Below are 18,956 nucleotides of genomic sequence, written 5' to 3'. Positions count from 1 at the left end.
ACTTTTTATAGAGAAGGACAACGCATTTCGGTGGGTGTTACAAGTACTGCAAGTACTGCTTCTTTTTTGCAAAAATAAAACCTTTTTCACATACGAAAATGTGCTAGGAAATTTTCATATTTTATAGAAACTACAGTAGAAATAGTATAGATGTCGAGTAATTTTTATTTAAGAAAAAAGAAAGCTCATTATCTCCCTTTAAGTAACTGCATAGACTTTGCCTCAGATAAAGGTAGATATTCTCACCAAAAGATTTAACAATCGCTACCATCCATGCCCTTGCCAGTGATGATAGTCTTCAAAAACTCAAGTCTGACGAACCTAGAAAGAACAGAAATCGTTATTTGCCGCATGTGGTCTGCAATGCGTGATCAAACAAGAAATTTGAAAATGGGGTAAAGCGGTCCAGGCGGGCTTGCATTCTTCTGCCTAAATGGGGCAAAGTGGACCAAGTGGTTCACGTTACCCCCATGATTTTTAAAATCAGAAACGTGTCTCGTCTTATTCACGGTCAAACTCCGTCACTTTATACCAGGCATAGACAAAAGTCATCAACAGGAATGTTAGGGCCTTTCTACTAGGCCCATTTACTTGGAGATCCATGCGGCACATTAAGCGCAGACTTAGGACATTTCTTAACTACCCCGCTTTACCCCACCTTCCCCTAGTTATTAAAGATATTTCCTCAGAAAAAGGGCACAATTCACACTATAGTATGACGTCACGAAAAACGAATACGTTACAGGTATGCTACTATGCTAGTGACTACGGCCTGACTTATGCAGTTCCCTGCACGAACACAAAACAAACTGACCCCGAGGTCGATTGACTTACAAGTTTTCAATATGGCTTTCAAAATCTAGCAATAAAAACACGTCCGGAAAATCGAAACCATGAATAACAGTATGACGTGTCTAACGGGCTGGTCAAAGGGCAGGTGGAGCTTATCGGTGCAGTTTATCGCTCGTCTCAAGAGTGTTCAGGTGGTGTGCAAATTCTTCAATACAATTAGTACATGTTGTATCGTAGAATATGATAACAACGGTAGGCACGTGAAGGTCTCTCGTAGATACAATTTTAATCTAAGCAATATATCGGATACATGGGCCTGAGTGACTTCATCGACTTATCCCGCAAAATTACCGAAAAGATCGCCCAACGTGGGGCTCGAACCCACGACCCTGGGATTAAGAGTCCCATGCTCTACCGACTGCGCTAAAGCTGGGGAACATTCGTGTTGCTGGCGGGGGAACTCCAAAGGGGAAGAGGGAAGGAGAAAGAAAAGATTTTGCTATGCATTCCGGCTACATATAAGCCACTCATTCTCAACTAAGACCATCCAAGAGCACACTGAGTCAATATCGTCGCCCTCCGTTAATTCCGTCGGGAGATATTTCACGCGAAAGCTATGGTTCCCTTCTTGTGATGGGGATGTATCAGTTGAAGTCTCTGTGGTCGGTGATAGCTTTCTATGCTGGGGAGTGTGCGTTGCAGTCTCTCGACCAATCAGAGGGCAGAACCAGTGATCTACTTGTTTCGAGTCTGGTGGAACTGGGGATTTCTCTACGGAGCTTTAGACGGAGGTCCTGGAGATGCTGGAGATGTGTATTCTACTGAATCTATTAGCTCCTATCGTATCGGTAGATCCCTGACGGGAGGTCGCAAAATGTAAACAGGCTGAACCAAGGCTGTGGCAAGGCTGTTGGCTGAACAAAGCACCTGAGTCTGGCGCACGTATAGCGCCAAGGCCGTATCAGGGTATATTGAGTGGGCCGTATAGCGCCACTTCAGTGTAGGTCGAACATTTATTCGCCGTATGGGTAATGATAATGTATGCATGTATATGTAGTAGTAGGGGTTTGGGTGTTTTGTGAGGCCTTCAATTTAAATGTTCATATGCTTTCAACTTATATTTAAGTTGAAGGAAGTGGGTAAAGGGCCCCAATTCAGTTTCATTTCTATCACATCAACGTTGGTACCTACCTATTCTATTAGATACTGTGTACCATAATTGTGAATTGTGATGATGGTAAGGTATGACCGAAGACTGAAAAAAACATAGAATATTGATGCTGAAAACCAGTGCACTGTTCACATACATATTGAGCATGATTTTATAGCTACTATAGTCTGTTCCATATCAAGCTTGCAGTCGGAGTTTCTTCGGCAGATCGCTCCTCCGCTCAAGAATTTGCGTCTTAAAATGTTAAGAGCTGTATACACAGAAATCACGCACTGCTTTCAGCAGGGCGCTTCGGCTGCAAACTTGAAATGGAACAGAGTAGGTATAGCAAGTTCAAGCAAACATTTTCCGAAATACCCATCTCGTTTTTCAACTTAAAACTAAACCTTAAACATGTTAATTTAATTTGAAGGCCCTCTAAAACACTTCAATACTGCCGACAGTGAAAATGGTCAAGAGCCACAAGGCCTTCGGAAAAGACATCTGGCTCCAGCGCCTGCGGAGGTTTGCGGACCAGGGGCATTGGACGCCTGACTTGGGCAGCAGGCCTGGTCCCAGACAGCCCAAGAATGTTCTGGAGCTATACAATAAGGTGAGTTGATGAGTAGCTTATATCTTTTCAGTTACTCCTAGAAAGCCAAGCTTCCTTGAGCTGTATAACAAGGTGAGTTGGAGACATATGGAGCTTAGATCGCCTACCATCAATTGTTAACTTTCCGAAAAATCGACATTTTCTTAGTCTCTTATCTTAGTCTTCTTAGTCAGAGGTATACAGAGGTCTATGGTAATTGGTATGTATTATCATTAACATAATAAATGATTGTATTTGTGTTTCAGGTCCAAAAATGCCCACGGCAGTGCGGCAGCCAGCAGCCGCTGACCTTCCGGGGGGTGGCTGCGCTGCAAAGAGGCTGTACCTGTGGACTGCACAGGGTAAGAGCAGACAATTCATGGAGAACTTCTTGATGCCTAGTTCCCATATACTTGTGGTTTTAAATGACTTCTTTTTAGTACAGGGATGCAAACATACACCATAGAGTATGAGAAAGCCCTTATGAACTCATGTTCACATGTGTTTGATTAAATTATTTTTTTTAAGAGAATCCTGCTCAATACGCATACCATAACAGTGCACCATTTTTCAGTGAGTAACTAGGTCTCATTCTTTTTCAGAGCCCCGGTCATCATGCACCATTCTTGCATCCTCACTAGAATGTCAGCTGTGACTGGGTGGTCCTATTTGATGCTTCTAATCACTATTTCTGACTAATTTATTTGCTTGGTGTTGGACATGTCACTGTTTTGCTGTTTTGCTGTTTTTTTTTTTTTGGGTGGTGGATGGCTTGGACAATAGCACAGTATAGTATTTTGAGTACATCTGTGGTGTCCTGGGCTGAGAGTTGTACCTATTACTTCTAAAGGTGTGCTGTGTTGTGGCACAGGTCCCCAGGCTTAGTGCTGGTGCTTGCGAGCTAACACAACAGTGCAATGGTGTGGTGGCTGGTTAACTTATGTTCACAAGTTTGTTTTATCCCATTTATTGTTAACCTCACTGCTTTTCATGACATTTTTATTTCCTTGGTTTTGCAAATGCTTTGCTTGGGCTGCATACTTAGAGCATGATGGTCATGATGGTGGCTGAATTCAGTACGCTGAGCTGCATCCAACCCATGCTCTAGGACCCCCATGACAGGGCTGGGATCCAGCGGATCCGGCAATATGTTGAGTCCGGCCGTCTGGCGGAGCTGAGGCAGCGCCCCAACATCCAGCCCAATCTGCAGCTTGAGCGGCATGCTGCAGGCCAGGTAATTATAAACATAATATGTCATTGCCACCCAAACTGGCTGTTCACTTGTGTTGTTTGCTCTTAGAGTACCTCATTGTGTGGGCATTTCTTGTTCTTTGCTGCCAAAACATGATTACGGAGCGAGCGAAGCGAGCAGAGTCTTTCGTAGATTAACGGAAACAATGTTAAGCAACATGGTCTGGATAGAGGTCACCCCTTTTCCAGGCGTGGGCCAAAGTTGCCCTTGGTGACCAAAGTTGCACGAAACTACGGTATCTCGGTAACTACTCGGCCGATTGCGCTAAAAGTTGGCATGTAGGTAGGCACCCACTTGGCAATGCATATCCATGTGCCAGAGTTGGGGTGCTGCTGCACGTGCGCACGTGCAGGGGTCGTTTCCAGATCTTGAGAACGGCTGGACCGACCGATGGCGCTCAAATTTGGTACACGGCTAGGGACCAGTTAGTAGGGTGCCGTGCACAAGTCAGTTTGGACCCATTTTGCACGTGCGCACGTGCAGGGTGCCGCTTCCAGATCTCGAGAACGGCTGGGCCGATTGTGCTCTAATTTGGCACATCGCTAGAGACCGGTTAGTAGGGTGCCGCCGTGCACAAGTCAGTTGGAGGTACCCCCTCGAAATTTCACACGTGCCCCTCACCCTCTCGCTTGCTCCGTTAGTCGCCTCAAAAGGCGTTTTACTGGTTGTTATCTGAACACATGATTTGTTATCTGGTTTCAGTCTCGGCCGACTCCTGCCTCTGCCACCGCCACCGCCGGGGCTCCCAGCCCCGCTGCCGCCGCAGCCGCCACCGCTGCAGCTCCGGGGCCCGCTGCTGCTGCAGCCGCCGCAGCTGCACCTTCAGGACCGGGCTCCGCTACCGCTGCTGCTGCAGCCGCCGCAGCTGCACCTTCAGGACCGGGCTCCGCTACCGCTGCTGCTGCCGCTGCAGCTCCGGGGCCCGCAGCCGCCGCAGCCGCCGCAGCTCCGGGCTCCGCCGCCGCTGCAGCTCACAACCTCTCGCGGGTATGTAGTCAGCCTGTTTGATTTTTTGAAGGGGGGGGGGGCATATCCCCAAAAAAGTGTATCCAAATTCCAAAAACTCATCGGATTTCGGTTCCTTGCGCACTTCTGCGCAGTTTAAAACACACTTTTCCAAATAAAAGTTGTTTAGGTTTCGTTTTATTCTTCAAAAACCGGTTTTCAAAAAGTCAAGTCAAAACGGTTTTCCGACCCCAGCACGTGCAGCCTGCACCCCTCGTAGACGGTGACCCCCCTGGAAACTGGTTCAAGGTGTTACCGATGTGTCCCGCCAGTATGGCTTTGCCCGTGACCTCGGGTTGACCTGAAGCCTTGACAAAAAATTTCGTGTCACCGAAACTTTGAAGCGGAATAGCATGTGCCACGAAGCACCGAGCGAATCGAGGCCAGCACCAAAAGTTTACCTCGCCGGAGACGAATCAAACGGTCCCACTTTCGTCCCGATCGGTCCACCCATTTTGACTCCAGGTCCAAAAAAGCTTGGACAAACTCACTCACATACTCACTCACTGACAAACAGGTTCAGCCGAACTTTTTTTCAGCGACCCACCAATGGGAATTTCCGGATACAAAGGCATGCTATCGCATGCTTTTGATCCTCCAATTCAAGATAATATGTCATTGCTACCCAAACTGGCTGTTCACTTGTGTTGTTTGCTCTTAGAGTACCTCATTGTGTGGGCATTCCTTGTTCTTTGCTGCCAAAACATGATTACGGAGCGAGCGAAGCGAGCGGAGTCTTTCGTAGATTAACGGAAATTTCTGGGTATGAGCGGCCGGCCGGCCGGCCGTGCGGACGGTTTTGCGAGGCTTATATCTCAGCAACCACTTGACCGATTTACCTGCGGTAATTTTTGTAGGGTAGCTTCATTCCTTCTTCCAAGCAGACATGGGCATGGATCCCAGACAACCAATCACGAAAATCGAGATGGCCATTAGATGCATGTGGATGATCCCTTATGTAGGTGCCACGTGCAAAAAGAAGAGGTGTCCGTTTTGTAATAGTTGCAATACCGTAGCTTCGTGCAACTTTGGCCCACTTTTTTCGTTGAGCCTCAATAATTAAGTCATCTGTTTATGTACAATGTTAAGCAACATGGTCTGGATAGAGGTCACCCCTTTTCCAGGCGTGGGCCAAAGTTGCCCTTGGTGGCCAAAGTTGCACGAAACTACGGTATCTCGGTAACTACTCGGCCGATTGCGCTAAAAGTTGGCATGTAGGTAGGCACCCACTTGGCAATGCATATCCATGTGCCAGAGTTGGGGTGCTGCTGCACGTGCGCACGTGCAGGGGTCGTTTCCAGATCTTGAGAACGGCTGGACCGACCGATGGCGCTCAAATTTGGTACACGGCTAGGGACCAGTTAGTAGGGTGCCGTGCACAAGTCAGTTAGGACCCACTTTGCACGTGCGCACGTGCAGGGTGCCGCTTCCAGATCTCGAGAACGGCTGGGCCGATTGTGCTCTAATTTGGCACATCGCTAGAGACCGGTTAGTAGGGTGCCGCCGTGCACAAGTCAGTTGGAGGTACCCCCTCGAAATTTCACACGTGCCCCTCACCCTCTCGCTTGCTCCGTTAGTCGCCTCAAAAGGCGTTTTACTGGTTGTTATCTGAACACATGATTTGTTATCTGGTTTCAGTCTCGGCCGACTCCTGCCTCTGCCACCGCCACCGCCGGGGCTCCCAGCCCCGCTGCCGCCGCAGCCGCCACCGCTGCAGCTCCGGGGCCCGCTGCTGCTGCAGCCGCCGCAGCTGCACCTTCAGGACCGGGCTCCGCTACCGCTGCTGCTGCAGCCGCCGCAGCTGCACCTTCAGGACCGGGCTCCGCTACCGCTGCTGCTGCCGCTGCAGCTCCGGGGCCCGCTGCCGCTGCGGCTCGGGGGCCCGCTGCTGCTGCAGCCGCCACAGCTGCTGCTCCGGGGCCCGCTGCCGCCGCAGCCGCCGCAGCTCCGGGCTCCGCCGCCGCTGCAGCTCACAACCTCTCGCGGGTATGTAGTCAGCCTGTTTGATTTTTTGAAGGGGGGGGGGCATATCCCCAAAAAAGTGTATCCAAATTCCAAAAACTCATCGGATTTCGGTTCCTTGCGCACTGCTGCGCAGTTTAAAACACACTTTTCCAAATGAAAGTTGTTTAGGTTTCGTTTTATCCTTCAAAAACCGCAAATATTCGTCAATTTCGGGCTCTGCGGGGGGGGGGCATTTGGCCCAAATGCCCCCCATCCTTGGATCCGCCAGTGACCCTTTGATTCACTCAGACCATTTTTAGTTTTGAAAATAGAAATTATGTTCTCAAACGTCGCAAGCGCCGGCACATGCGTACCAAATGTTGGATTCTGGCGTAGTTGATGATGACTTAAGCGCAACGTTTTTTCTTCTTCAGTAACTTTATGTTGTTTGGGTGATTGATAGGACAGTGCACTACGGTCTTAGTCATTCCATTGTCGATTGGGTAGCGTGCACGCATTTCGGTCCGTCCAATAGATACCACATGAATTATTTGAAGAAAAAAAAAAACTTTCACAGGTGGCACCATCGAACCCGCTGCATCCACGCGGGAATGAAGGCGCCCGCGCTCCCGTTCTGCCCTACGGCTGGGCCAGCTACCTGTCGCCCTGGGAGCAGTCATGGATCGGCGGACTGTTCCGCACCGTCACCCACGGCGGACGGACTCACGCCGAACTGCGGGCCGGGCTGACCGAGCTCTGGTGCCGGCCGCCGCCACCTCCGCTGGTGGCCAACCAGGCACCGCCCGGCCCCGATCGGTACTTTGGAGTACCACTATTTCTGTGGCTGCCACGGCGCTTCTGGGGCGTGCTGCTGTCGTGCCCCGAGTGCGGCACTTTGCTTAACAGCTTCGGTCTGCACAGTCGCCTGAGGAAGGTCGTCGACCTGGAGCTCGGCTACTGGATGGCCACAGAGCGCCTAACCTGTCCCCAGTGCCGGCCCCAGAAGGTCTACACTGCGTGGGACCACCGCCTCATCAGACAGCTGGATCTAGCCAGACAGCGGCAGTTCCCAGCTGTGCTGACCTACAAGTAAGCATTGGTGCTGGGTATAAATGCTACGGATACTAAGGGAATAACTACGATGTATGAATACTTGTACAAAAATGCGTTCCTTATGTCTAATACGTGCATACCTAATAACCTTACTACTGTGCCCCTGAAGATGTTCTAATTTCGTCGGAAAATGAGCGGCGCTGTTCTCCGAATCGGTCCTTGCTAGAGCTTACGCTGAGCCAATGTCATACAATTCAGCGTCACAAAGGCCGCCGAATGCCGGTTGGGCCGCCACTCTGGCGACACTCCCGTGTGGCAATCGAAACACAGGTGCACAACTGGCCGCTAGGGGACAGGACAACACCGGTCAGAAAAGTGATAAGGGCTGGCTATAGGCCTATCGCTACCCGGCTGCGTCAAACGTTCAATACATGCGCAGATTAGCGAACTGCCCACGAGGCGAAACGCTGCAAGGCAATCGTAAATGGTGCATAAATTTACTAATGCATGATTTGTTTCAGACTGACGTGCGACAAAGCGGTGATCCGGCTGCTTCGGGAGCGGGGACTGGGCAACAGCCCGGCCCAGCTCCAGAAGAAAATCGCCGAGCAGGTCGGGGAGGAGTACCTCAGCCACACACTGAGGTACTTGGGCGACTGCGCCATGCGATCGGCGGCCTTTGATGGATGGGAGCTGCCCTTCGCGCCGCCGCCGCCGCACCCGGTGGTACCCAGTGCGCGCTGGCTGATGCGGGTATACTTACAAGATGCCCTCACCAGACATCAGGAATATCTAGCGGCAATCACCAGCGTGTTCGGAGAGATCCTGAAAATGGACTCGACCCGCAAGGTATGAGCGTACGCCATTATATTTGTCCTGTGAAGCCACATGATGCATTATAATGGAACTGCATAGGGCCGCAAGGAGTCGAATGTGAGTCAATCCAAGAAAAACTTGTACGCATACGATCACTTACACTCAGTTGCATTTAATAGCCAAACCTTAACCCTCGCCCGCACATGCCATTTTCCCATCCTAGAACGCACATGGGGGGGGGGGGTGGTTGGCACCCCCCGCGCCATTTCGTTCCTGTTGGAGATAGAGCTTAGCGGTAAAGACCAAAAAGATTCTTTGGGAAGAGACGAATCCAATGATACCCAGTTTTACCTTCTCAGGTCAGTCATTGACCTTCCAGGTCAGGTCAAACTAAAAAATGTTGCTGTTTTGGGTCACCATTGGATATCAAGTGCGCTGCTTATCAAATACCGATGACTATGCTGTTTTCTGGTGCCAGGCCAGCTAGAACCTCTTTGTCACACTACACGACCAGAATTTTGCGGCTGAGGTCATTTCAGGTCAAGTTAGGTCAAGGTCAATTATATGTGTTTGTATGACTGTGTGTGTCTGTGTGTATACTGATGTGTGCACCGATTGTTTTTGGGTCCATATTACATGAAATCATGCTCTGAGAAGCTTTTACCAAAAATGCAGTAAAAAAAAATTCAAAAAAAGTAAATGCAGCTTGCCTAAAACGCAATTATCTTAGATGACCTAGGTTGACCTTGACCCTGACCTTGACCCCTGTACATCGCCGAACAACATGTTCCATGATAGGTGGGAGGTAAGACTGGCAAAAAAGGCCGAAATCAGGGTGTCAAAAGCTCGCAAGGCCCATGGCAATCGCAAGATGTTGAGAATTGGCCATTTGGGTCATGACATGACCTGAAAAACAAGGTCATATCTCCGAAACCAAAAATCAGAGAAACTTGAAATTTTCAGTGGACATCAAGAAAGGATAGAGGAGCAGCTATACGAAAAATCAGCCTTCTAGCGCTAAAAATGTTGAGTGCAGAGCAGAAAGACTACCTGGGGGGGGGGGGGGGGTGGCAACCCCCCCCCCCCCATGTGCGGGCGAGGGTTAAGTAAGAAGAGCTACATCGACCAGTGATATTGTTTGCAAACTTTTTATAGGAAGTGATATAATACATATACGCATGTCGCATGTCTTGATTAATTCACTTATTTCATATTTGGTCCTACCCCTACGATTGCCGTATTATATTCTAAGGCCGTAAGACACGTCACCGACTTGTTTGGTTAAAGTATTGTAGTGGGTGGATTGGCTTGGCGTCTAGCGTGTCGCTTATAGGCTAGGCGGTCGGCAAACGGCTGGGACGCCGAGACCGCCAACCCTTCCCCTGAACATCTGGGGAACAGGCCGGGGCCTCGTAGGGGAGAGTCTGGGAGTCCTCTGGCAGCACTGGTAGCGCTCGAATATGTGTGTGAGTGGGGAATAATAAACCGTCGTTCTGAGGCACACCGCCTTTTACAAGTATTAAACTTTTTTAAATATGCTCACAAATGCCTGTTCCGCAGGTGGCCAAGAAGCTCGCCGGTGCTGCAGCAAATACCGCTCGCTGGGCCACCAACGTCACCAACGAGCACGGCCTGGTGCTGAACTGCGTTCTCACCGCCACCGAGGGCGCAGGCCTCCTGGACATGGGCAGAGGCCTGGTGGCGCGCTACCGCGACGCGAAAGTGATGCCGCCGCGGGTCCTGTATGTGGACCGCGACTGCTGCGGTGCCACCCAGACGACGCCGGCCCCTGCGCTGCACGCCTTTCCCGGCTGGGAGGGCATGCCCGTGCGCCTCGACGCCTGGCATTTTATGCGGCGACTGGCGGCGGGCGTCACCACCGACGCTCACCAGCTATACGGGCTCCTGATGAGTCGTCTCTCGGCCGCCATTTTCGAGACTGACCCAGGAGACCTGGCGGCCCTCATCCGGGCGAAGCGGCAGGAGCTGGCGGCGACCGGGATCACAAACCTCAGCGATGAGGTCGTCCAGCGGGCGGTGACCAAGGCGGAGCACCAGCGCCACTGCCGCCGCCGGACCCGTGGTGTGGAGGTCACCACCCGCGCCATCGACGAGCTGCTCCGCCTGCTGTCCGGCCCGGCGGGTGTCGACAGCATGGGCCTGCCGCTGCTCGACCAGTCTCGGATCTGGACCATCTGGGAGCAGCAAAAGCGGCACGTCGCCTGCCTGCAGGACGTACCGGGGGTGCCCCTGCACCGTGTCACCGGCACCCTGATGAAGGGCGGCGTGCAGCTTAGCTGTTTCCGGACAGCTCGCGGCACCACCTCCACGGAGAGCTTCCACAGCCATCTCGTGAGGTTCATCCCCGGTAAGTATATATAAAAGTGTTAACTAAATGAAAAGAGATGTCTATTTCACGGAATCTTTCTTGGGATGTAACTTTTGAACTAAGAACATGGAGACATAAACTCTCGTTGGAGCAATGTGAAACAAATGCGTGATGACCTTCACCGGTCAATTTGAAATTGAACCTCAGGTTGAGGTCAGGTCAAACCAATATCATCGTGTCACATAAAACGATGCATCTTGACCAGGCGAGTAGGTTTGCGCCATGTGCAGATATCTAATTTCCTTATCATGGACTGCTACTTCGCGACAACGTTCGAAACGACATCTAGCTCCTAAGATGACCTGTAAGTTATATATTGCACATAACTGATACCCCACTAAACCCCTGGGAGAGTAAAACCATTCGCGAAAACCTCGAACTCTAGCGTGCATAATTTTCTGAAGCGGAGTCAACAAAGCCGATACAACAAAGGTTACCTGACCTGACCCGGCGACCTTTTTGCCAGATTGTGCGCAATGAATATTCACGAAACGTCACAATATGAACTAATTATCTAACATCGCTTGGCAATGACACAATAGAAACCTGAAGGGTGGTCGAAAGCCTTCTGGAATAGGGTTAAGCTAAGCACTTTATCCTGTATCTCATTAATACTTAATTCTATTCTTTTCCAGGGACTACAGCCAGCGACCTCCACTTCCAGGCCTTCCTGATCGAGGGTCTGGTTAGATGGAACGCGGATCGTCACCTGGCGGCGATCGGACAGGACAGCGCCCGCGAGGTCCGGTGCTACGACGGCCGGATACGGGCAGCCGTCAACGACCTGTCGCAGAGGGTGCTCAAGAGGGACCTAGTCACCAGAAGCGAGCCTCTTCGATACACGGGTAAAAAGTCGCATGCTACAGTCACACAAATTATACAGTACAAAAACTGCCAACTAATGCCAATGATCGAATGCAGTTAAGTCCGCTAGCCTCCATTGAATTTGAACTTATGAAAAGGTTGCCGCTGCCGCGACAACCGATCAGCTAAAATTATTTACTACCTAATACCTATATACATAAAACGAACTTACGTACCAAGACGTGTCAAGTTGTCACAAGTCGTGAAACATAATGTTTCACACATGCTTCTGTTTACATTCAGGTGAGCTCGTCGGGGTCGCCTACCTGTACGGACAGACGGGCCGTAGGCTCGACGAGTACAGGGTGGGTGACCCCGACACGCAGCACGGCGAGGATGACGATGTTGGCGATGACCTCGACGAGGGATTCGAGGACGTCGAGGACATCTTCGTGACCGACGCGTACGATGGTCTCGAAATGCCAGTAAGTTAATTAAAGAGTGCCGGAGGGTGTGTCGACAGAGGGGTTTTTCTCACAGATTCGCGTTAGACAAAGATATAAAGTGGCGCGAGCATGCCAAAACACTAGCCCTGCAGTTGGTTTTGCGTAAAAATGCGATTTGACGAGGCTCGTGCAGGTCGAAGTTACAGCGAAAAAGTCGCAGTCGACGGTGCTGCCACCTACATTGCCAATAACGGGCACTATCATATCGTGATAATTGGGGTAGTTTCAAATGAGAAATGACTTCTATTTTTGTTCAAACTGCTTGAGAAGAAATAAAACAATTCGGAAACATACATTTTTCCCAAATATCGCGTTCCATTTTTTCCTGTTGAGTTGTTAGGAAAGTGGTAATTTTCAAGGTTGACGGCTAAAAAACGAAACAGGAGGAACAGAGCAGGAATCACCAAGACGTGTGCCGCGCCGATGCTGTAGCCTGTAAATAAGGGGTGAGCAACAGAACCAGCATACCTAACGATTTTGATTAGTGATAGATATTTTTCTCTAAATGAAAGACTCAGACTCAGGCAAGCCTTCTAATATAGGTATCGACAGGGTTGCGGTAAAAGGTACAATCGATGGCACATTACAATTATTCTGAGGTGGGAAACAACACTCTTCAGATACCTACCATCAACAACGTCACTATCTCCTATATGGGAGCTATATCATCTGATTCCAGCGCCCTGAAAACAAACAGGTTATCACCAAATATCTGTATTAGCGCCTACCGATATATGCTGAATGACGCTATCAATACCCGACATTTGTAAAAGGTGATTCGCCACACAGACCGCCGGCGTCTGAGGGGTTGAATCAGTGAGCCGGATTGCCAGCGACTCACCGCTGAACTACCGGGCATAACAAAACGGACGATGCGACATGACTCAGAGATCATCACAGACGCGACGGTAAGCCGCCAACAGCTCCTCTGATGTATGCTTAAAAAATGTTGGCCAAAATTTTAGATCGATGTAATCTAGTGCTAATATTTGGGTTTTCGGTTTTCTAATCCCCTCTATTTCGCGTATTGCTTGAAAAAATAGCTAGAAGGTTTCTTTTCACCGATAGCAAGTGATTTTAGTTCAAAAGATTGGTGGTGCTGCTACTGGCAACATTATTGGCGCAATATAACCGTTCTTTAGTCACCGTGTCAATAATATTGACACAGTCAATGACCACCGACTCTCACTGAATGTGTCTTCCTGTTCCGCAGGAAGCTGAGCTGTGACTGACTGGCCATTGCGTGTCATCAGTTCGGCCAGTAGCGGCGGAATACCTTCAATTAAGGGGGGCACTGCCGACTTTTGGTCCCATATTCTTTCTATGCAACGCCCATAGGGCTAATGTTAAAATGCCAAAATCAAAGGGGGCACGGTGCCCTCCCCGTTCCGTCGCCTATGAGTTCGGCTTGACAAGGGAACCGCGAGGTGGCAGATAGCGATATTACGTATCTGAACGAGGGTTCCGCACGAGATCAGATGGCCTTCGGTTACATTAATCGTTGCGTCTGTGATGATCTCTGAGTCATGTCGCATCGTCCGTTTTGTTATGCCCGGTAGTTCAGCGGTGAGTCGCTGGCAATCCGGCTCACTGATTCAACCCCTCAGACGCCGGCGATCTGTGTGGCGAATCACCTTTTACAAATGTCGGGTATTGATAGCGTCATTCAGCATATATCGGTAGGCGCTAATACAGATATTTTTGGTGATAACCTGTTTGTTTTCAGAGCGCTGGAATCAGATGATATAGCTCCCATATAGGAGATAGTGACGTTGTTGATGGTAGGTATCTGAAGAGTGTTGTTTCCCAACTCAGAATAATTGTAATGTGCCATCGATTGTACCTTTTACCGCAACCCTGTTGATACCTATATTAGAAGGCTTGCCTGAGTTACTAATAGTCTTTCATTTAGAGAAAAATTTCTATCACTAATCAAAATCGTTAGGTATGCTGGTTCTGTTGCTCACCCCTTATCTACAGGCTACAACATCGGCGCGGCACACGTCTTGGTGATTCCTGCTCTGTTCCTCCTGTTTCGTTTTTTAGCCGTCAACCTTGAAATTTACCACTTTCCTAACAACTCAACAGGAAAAAATGGAACGCGATATTTGGGAAAAATGTATGTTTCCGAATTGTTTTATTTCTTCTAAAGCAGTTTGAACAAAAATAGAAGTCATTTCTCATTTGAAACTACCCCAATTATCACGATATGATAGTGCCCGTTATTGGCATGTAGGTGGCTGCACCGTCGACTGCGACTTTTTCGCTGTAACTTCGACCTGCCCGAGCCTCGTCAAATCGCATTTTTACGCAAAACCAACTGCAGGGCTAGTGTTTTGGCATGCTCGCGCCACTTTTTATCTTTGTCTAACGCGAATCTGCGACTATCAACACACCCACTACCCAAAACATAACAATATGATTAAAAATTAAAGCTAAATGCAACTACTTCAATTTTGCGATATACTGCACCCTTTGATGGATGTTATTTACCCTATTACTTTCTGCATCCCAAATGAAGCAAGCATATAACTTATTTCATAGGTGTACAGGTAACTTAGGATCGCGAAACATACTGAGCTCATGACTACATCGCTTGTGTTTCAGCTTCAGACGCCTCTCCCGGCCGCTCCCGTCGGAGTCCCCAGCCTCGCCGCCGCCGGACCTCAGGGACCCGCTACCGCCCGAGTCCCCAGCTCCGCCGACGCTGGGCCTCAGAGTCCCGCCGACGCTGGGCCTCAGAGTCCCGCCGACGCTGGGCCTCAGAGTCCCGCCAACGCTGGGCCTCAGAGTCCCGCCGACGCTGGGCCTCAGAGTCCCGCCGACGCTGGGCCTCAGAGTCCCGCCGACGCTGGGCCTCAGAGTCCCGCCGACGCTGGGCCTCAGAGTCCCGCCGACGCTGGGCCTCAGAATCCCGCCGCCGGACCTCAGAGTCCCGCCGCCGCTGCAGCTCCGGGCTCCGCCGCCGCTGCAGCCGCAGCCGCCGTCGCTGGAGCTCCGGGCCCGGCCGCCGCCGCAGCTCCGGGGCCCGCTGCTGCTGCAGCCGCCGCAGCTGCACCTTCAGGACCGGGCTCCGCTACCGCTGCTGCTGCAGCCCCGCGGCCTGCTGCCGCTGCAGCCCCGCGGCCTGCTGCCGCTGCGGCTCGGGGGCCCGCTGCTGCTGCAGCCGCCGCAGCTGCACCTTCAGGACCGGGCTCCGCTACCGCTGCTGCTGCAGCCCCGCGGCCTGCTGCCGCTGCAGCCCCGCGGCCTGCTGCCGCTGCAGCCCCGCGGCCTGCTGCCGCTGCAGCCCCGCGGCCTGCTGCCGCTGCAGCTCCGGGGCCCGCTGCCGCTGCGGCTCGGGGGCCCGCTGCTGCTGCAGCCGCCACAGCTGCTGCTCCGGGGCCCGCTGCAGCCGCAGCCGCCGCAGCTGCAGCCTCGTGGCCCGCCGCCGCTAGAGCTCACAACCTCTCACGGGTAGGTAGTCAGCCTCGTTTGATCTAAGGACGGGACTTTCAGCTCTTTCAGACCGTTTTGAGTCCAATCAAATAAAACCATTAAGCTCCCCAGGATTGGAAGTGATCACCTGCGACCTCAAAAGTTTCCATAGTTACACTTCCAGTAGCGATATGCAAATCAGCGTTAATTCAGACAGCTAATTGCTCGCTTACATAGTCCCGTGTGTTCCACCTCAAACGGATGAATGGTCCATCAGTTAGCTATACACCGGGCGCAAGCACATATTAATCATGCCAATCACCCTGAGCGCTAAATTCGCCCGTTCTACTTTCAGCATGGTAACCAGCCTCCACCGGCTCCTCCTGCCGTCGACGCTGCCAGCTGGTCACCAGCTGACGCACAGCCGGACCTGGAGGGACGCAGCTCACCCGGCCCTGGTGCAGTAGTGGCCGCCGCTCAGTCGCCCGCCATCCCACTGACGCCAGACTGGGCAGCCGAGGGTCTTCCGGAGGTGCGGCTGCTTCGAGTTGCTTCGACCTTTCTGTTTCACTCGGGATCTTTTTTTCTTCTTAATTATGAAATTAGTTATATCGGCTGACACGAGTGTAAATGCATCCCGGCCCGGTCACACCAGTCTGCTATAAAAGGATAAATCGTCTGTTCTCAGCACGGCGTTCAGCTGCTGTCGGCTCCTCCGACTACCGCCGGAGCCCCTGGCTCGGTCCCTGCCGGCGTCCCGGGCACAGCCACCGCGCCACCCACCGTCGCTGGCTCCGCCACCACCTCAAGTTTCGGGAACCGCGACCCGGCTCGCCAGGTATGTTGTAACTTATCTCACAATCAAATTGCTTTAACTGTAAGTGCACAAAATGCATGTTCTGATGTGTTCATGAAGGTGACATGCTCTTGTCAGACACCCTCGTTTTCCATGAATGTTTTAAGGACGTGACCGGCCCCGACCACCAGCCGGGGTACGCCGAGTGCCACCGCCTGGCGCAGGTGCTCGTCGGCCTAGACTGCTCGCGGGGGTATGTCGCCGACGAAGAGGCCGAGTCCATCGTCCACCTGTGGCACCAGCTCTCCGCCGGCGACAGAGCCAAGGTGGCGGCCTCCCCGCGGTACCAGCACCGGCTGACGACTGGCCGGTTTAAACAGCCGAAGACCAGTCGGCTGTCTGGTGTCGTGCCGGGCGTGGACAGCGCACGGAGGTAAGGATCCCGCATTTTAAAATAGGACTATCATTGTAAGCGTTGTTCTCAAATGAAACACCATCGGGCAGAATAATTGGGGTTTGCACGCATATTATTGGAACTATTAAATTATGTCATATTTATTAAAAGGCAATAAAAGTGAGATATTGTCCATGCTGGTAGGATTTTGTACGCATGTTAGTCACAACCTGGACATGCTGATGTAATGAAAAAGAAATACGAAACGCGTCCACGTCATCACATAATTTAATTATTGATTTTCACGAAACACAACTTGCATACTGCTTGTCAGGGACCTTCAATTTGGAAGGTATGTCCAACGTGTGCTCCGTAGAATTTCGTAGAACACATGTGAAAGTGAACTTAATGATGGATTTCTATTTGACAGAGTCTCACTCAAGCGAGGAGCGGTTCCCGCGCAACGACCCGACTTGAACCGGCTCGCTGAGACGGTCGTCCGCCTGCTCTGCGAGCGGTACCGAAACCCCAGGCGCAGCGGAGGGTCGGTCCAGTCGCGCTGGGCGCAGATCCTGGCCCACCACTCCAGCCTGCGGGACATTCTCCTCAAATGTCCCGCAATCACCCAGCGGACTGGAGTCAACCTGGCGGCTCTGAACCAGCACACGCTCACGTCCTGGTGAGTTATATGTTCGCTCGATCCTGCAGATGCAGAGACTTGATAGAATGTCCAGTGTCCATCCTCTCATCAATAATGGTGTAAGATATGTTATAAAAATACTACCATCATATTCGCCCGTGTGCGGCTTTACTGCTGGGGGGGGGGGGGGGGGGGCGCCGGACCCGTTCATTACCTGATTTTGCTAAATTTATCAGCGAGTGTTAAAGCCAGAACAATACACGCATTCAGTGTTGTAACAATTACGTTTCACAATGCTTCTGAGTATCAGAAAATTAAAATTGTTCGCACTGGGAAACCGGCGCGCATCTACCGCATGGTCTTCCTACTGAGGACGCCAATGCTGACGGGATACATCCAGACTCTGTCCCTAAATGCGCTGAACCGAGTTGGGATGAGGCGGTGGGATGCAAGTCGACATCCTGAGAGATCGGAGCGTCAAAAGAGGAGCTCTGGAATACAAGGACCCCAACGAACATTTCAATCAACAGTATAAAGTAAACCCCTCAATTTTTGTTTTTGTTTCGCCGCCAGGTTCAACGAGCACCAGAAGGAGACGGAGCGGAGAGCTCTTCTCCAGGGCGTGCAGCTGCCGCCAGCCCGTCCGATCGCCGCAGTCGCCCTGCCAGCACCGGCGCCGCGGCTGATGCAGGTGCAGGTGGTGCGGGTGGACTGCCGCCGCCCACCGCACCACTTCGTCCTGCCTGCCGACACGGTCGGACAGGCGCAGACCCGCCGTCGCCCGGCCGAGGACACCGGCCACGACACCGCCGCCAAGAGGCCCTACACGCGCCGGCAGCCCACCAACACCTGCGGCCAGTGCAAAGGCGCTCTGACGGCGGACACGGGGCACAGACGGGGGAAGGGCGGCCCAAGCCGAAACAAGGTTTTCTGTCCCGTTGCCAACCCTGATCTAACATACGATCAGTGGTTGGCAAAGTTCAAGTGAGGAGTATGTCTTGTACCTATGTATGTATTATCTATGTTTTGTGTCCTGTATGCCTGGCAAGTCCAACGCCAGACACCGGCGGAACTGCTTCAGGGCCGCTCTCTCCGGCCGCAGCTCAGGCGCTGCGGCCCCCCCCCCCCCATGATCGCCGCTGGCGCCACCTTTCGGCGCCCCGCCGCCGTCGATGGGGAGAAAAATAAACCAGATCTGACTTCGGATGCCGTCATGGTGTTTGTGTGGCGTAGAACAACGACGATAATAGCGAGTTAAAACCGCCTGACACTGTTTCAGGGTTTGGCGTTTTTGTTCGTGAATGTTTGCTTGTTCGTTTGATACTTAGTTTACGATTCCCTTCCTTCGTTTGTTTGTTTGGTCGTTAAACATTAAATATACCAGTGTATAATGCAGGCGTACTTCG

At 51.5% G+C, this 18,956-nt stretch overlaps 1 protein-coding gene and 1 non-coding gene across 2 annotated transcripts; one reads left to right on the top strand and one right to left on the bottom strand.

Annotated features, from left to right (window-relative positions):
• Positions 1 to 1,152: 1,152 nt before the first annotated feature.
• Positions 1,153 to 1,227, bottom strand: Trnak-cuu. Its single transcript has one exon. It is a non-coding gene; the product is annotated as a tRNA-Lys (tRNA).
• On the top strand, positions 1,226 to 18,538 carry LOC122363513. The gene is made up of 15 exons (XM_043332894.1): positions 1,226 to 1,792; positions 2,407 to 2,555; positions 2,801 to 2,896; positions 3,643 to 3,768; positions 4,489 to 4,773; positions 7,313 to 7,824; positions 8,310 to 8,637; positions 10,165 to 10,972; positions 11,629 to 11,838; positions 12,101 to 12,282; positions 14,911 to 15,516; positions 16,076 to 16,252; positions 16,684 to 16,949; positions 17,341 to 17,589; positions 18,124 to 18,538. Exons 2-15 carry the CDS (start codon positions 2,412 to 2,414, stop codon positions 18,536 to 18,538), a joined length of 4,404 nt encoding a protein of 1,467 aa, XP_043188829.1. The 5' UTR covers positions 1,226 to 1,792; positions 2,407 to 2,411.
• The last annotated feature ends 418 nt before the right edge of the window (positions 18,539 to 18,956 follow it).

Source organism: Amphibalanus amphitrite, unplaced genomic scaffold (assembly GCF_019059575.1).
Source record: "Amphibalanus amphitrite isolate SeventyFive unplaced genomic scaffold, NRLGWU_Aamphi_draft 000625F_arrow, whole genome shotgun sequence".
In the NCBI taxonomy this organism is placed as follows: Eukaryota; Metazoa; Arthropoda; class Thecostraca; order Balanomorpha; family Balanidae; genus Amphibalanus; species Amphibalanus amphitrite.
This window is presented reverse-complemented; position numbering and strand designations above follow the sequence as displayed.

What these genes read in the sequence shown, in the direction of transcription:
- LOC122363513 (XM_043332894.1), top strand. Translation starts at nt 2,412, where the DNA reads ATGGTCAAGAGCCACAAGGCCTTCGGAAAAGACATCTGGCTCCAGCGC. An exon ending in AGCGGCATGCTGCAGGCCAG is followed by an intron (nt 3,769 to 4,488) that starts GTAATTATAAAC and finishes ATCTGGTTTCAG; the next exon opens with TCTCGGCCGACTCCTGCCTC. An exon ending in CGAGCCTCTTCGATACACGG is followed by an intron (nt 11,839 to 12,100) that starts GTAAAAAGTCGC and finishes GTTTACATTCAG; the next exon opens with GTGAGCTCGTCGGGGTCGCC.